This window comes from Hipposideros armiger, unplaced genomic scaffold (assembly GCF_001890085.2).
Source record: "Hipposideros armiger isolate ML-2016 unplaced genomic scaffold, ASM189008v1 scaffold_91, whole genome shotgun sequence".
Classification (NCBI taxonomy): domain Eukaryota; kingdom Metazoa; phylum Chordata; class Mammalia; order Chiroptera; family Hipposideridae; genus Hipposideros; species Hipposideros armiger.
In genome coordinates this window covers 917,282-918,710 of record NW_017731441.1, presented here as the reverse complement: position 1 = coordinate 918,710, position 1,429 = coordinate 917,282, and the positions used below count along the sequence as shown (strand labels likewise).

The following is a 1,429-nucleotide window of genomic DNA, read 5'->3' as shown; positions in this document are numbered from 1 at the left end:
TGCTCCGGCAGAAGCTGTAGGTTAAATTATTCTGTCATTTTTCTTCAAAGATATCGGAAAAGGAAATATAAATTGTGATGTGTGCATCTGAACTATAAAACAATCATTTTTTTTTCTTTTTACTAAAACCCACAACAGATGGTGTTTGGATTATTGCAACTCATTTTCATGCTTCTTCACATAAATGGTGCTTAGAATGGAATAGGCACAACGAATTAGAGGCATTTCCCCATGGACAGTCTACAGCTATAAAATAATAATCACTTTGCTATAAATTTGCTTAGGAAAAATAAGGAATAAAGTGGTTCAAGCCTCGGCTTTGACTTCACAGATATGTATAATGGTGGACAAAGCACTTAACTTTCTTAAGCCTTAGCTTCTTAATCTGTACAATAAGTACGATGGTGTGTGTACTTTGCAAGATTAAAAATGGAATAAGGTACAGGAAAGGGCTAATGAACTGATATATGTTTTAGAATTATAAAATAGAAATTTCAGAAGTGATGGCTTGTGTTGGTGAGTGAATGCATGAATGCTATGTGTGCTGGTCATATTTTGCAGGTTAATATGCTAGGACTGTTTGTAAGTAAACTAAAGCTGGATTTCTCATACTTACCCCCCCAAAACTTAAAAATAGTTGGTTTTATAATAGAGATTGAGTTAGGTAGAAATACCTAGCTTTCGTTGGTGGAAATGATCCTATAACTTTAAAAATCTATTTCAGATGGAATTGTGGAATGCCAGCCTGGACCAATAGGCGATCGGGGTCCTCCTGGAATTCCAGGGCAACCAGGGTTGGCGGGCGAAGTTGGAGAGAAAGGTAAGAGATAAATTAAAAAAAAATTTTTTATTGGGGAACAGTTATGATCATTGGTTACACATTGCTTTCATGCTACAATGGCATAGCTGACTCTTTTAAGGAGGGCGCAGCTTACAGTGGCCCATATGGGGATCGAACTGGCAACCTTGGTGCTATCAGCAAGATGCTTTAACCGACTGAGCTAACCGGTCACCCCAAGATGAATTTTTTTGAAAATGAGTGTTGTGCTTGGGCATATAATACATATCTATGTACTTATTGGTTTTGGGGGGGCATGAATGTATTCTCCCTCTGTTTGGTACTCTCCTCAAAATCCATTCTAGGATGGATTTTGTCTCCCTACAACTCTGCTGGGATTTTCCTGTTGTTGGGATTTTGAGAGACAGCTATCACCCGAGAGGCAATGAGAAGACGTGGCCCGTGTCAGTTACTGCCCTTCACTCTCTTCATGGCCAGCAGCTTAAACTTTCTGATGTCTTAATGCGATATTTCAGTTCAAAGTCTGAGAGTTCCCTTCTCAAAGAATGGACGTCTTTTCTTCAAGGCAAATCACAAATGCATACATGGAATGCTCACCATCCCCCAAAGCCCTGTACACGTAATCAGTAC

General features: G+C 39.0%; 1 protein-coding gene across 1 annotated transcript in view; it reads left to right on the top strand.

The window, feature by feature from the left end:
• Nucleotides 1-1,429, top strand: part of COL4A1 (collagen type IV alpha 1 chain) — a 156,618-nt gene that overhangs the window by 114,848 nt on the left and 40,341 nt on the right. The window contains exon 15 of the mRNA XM_019644753.1: nt 725-820. Within this exon, the coding sequence (XP_019500298.1) occupies nt 725-820 (96 nt within the window). The remainder of the gene's footprint in view (nt 1-724; nt 821-1,429) is intronic.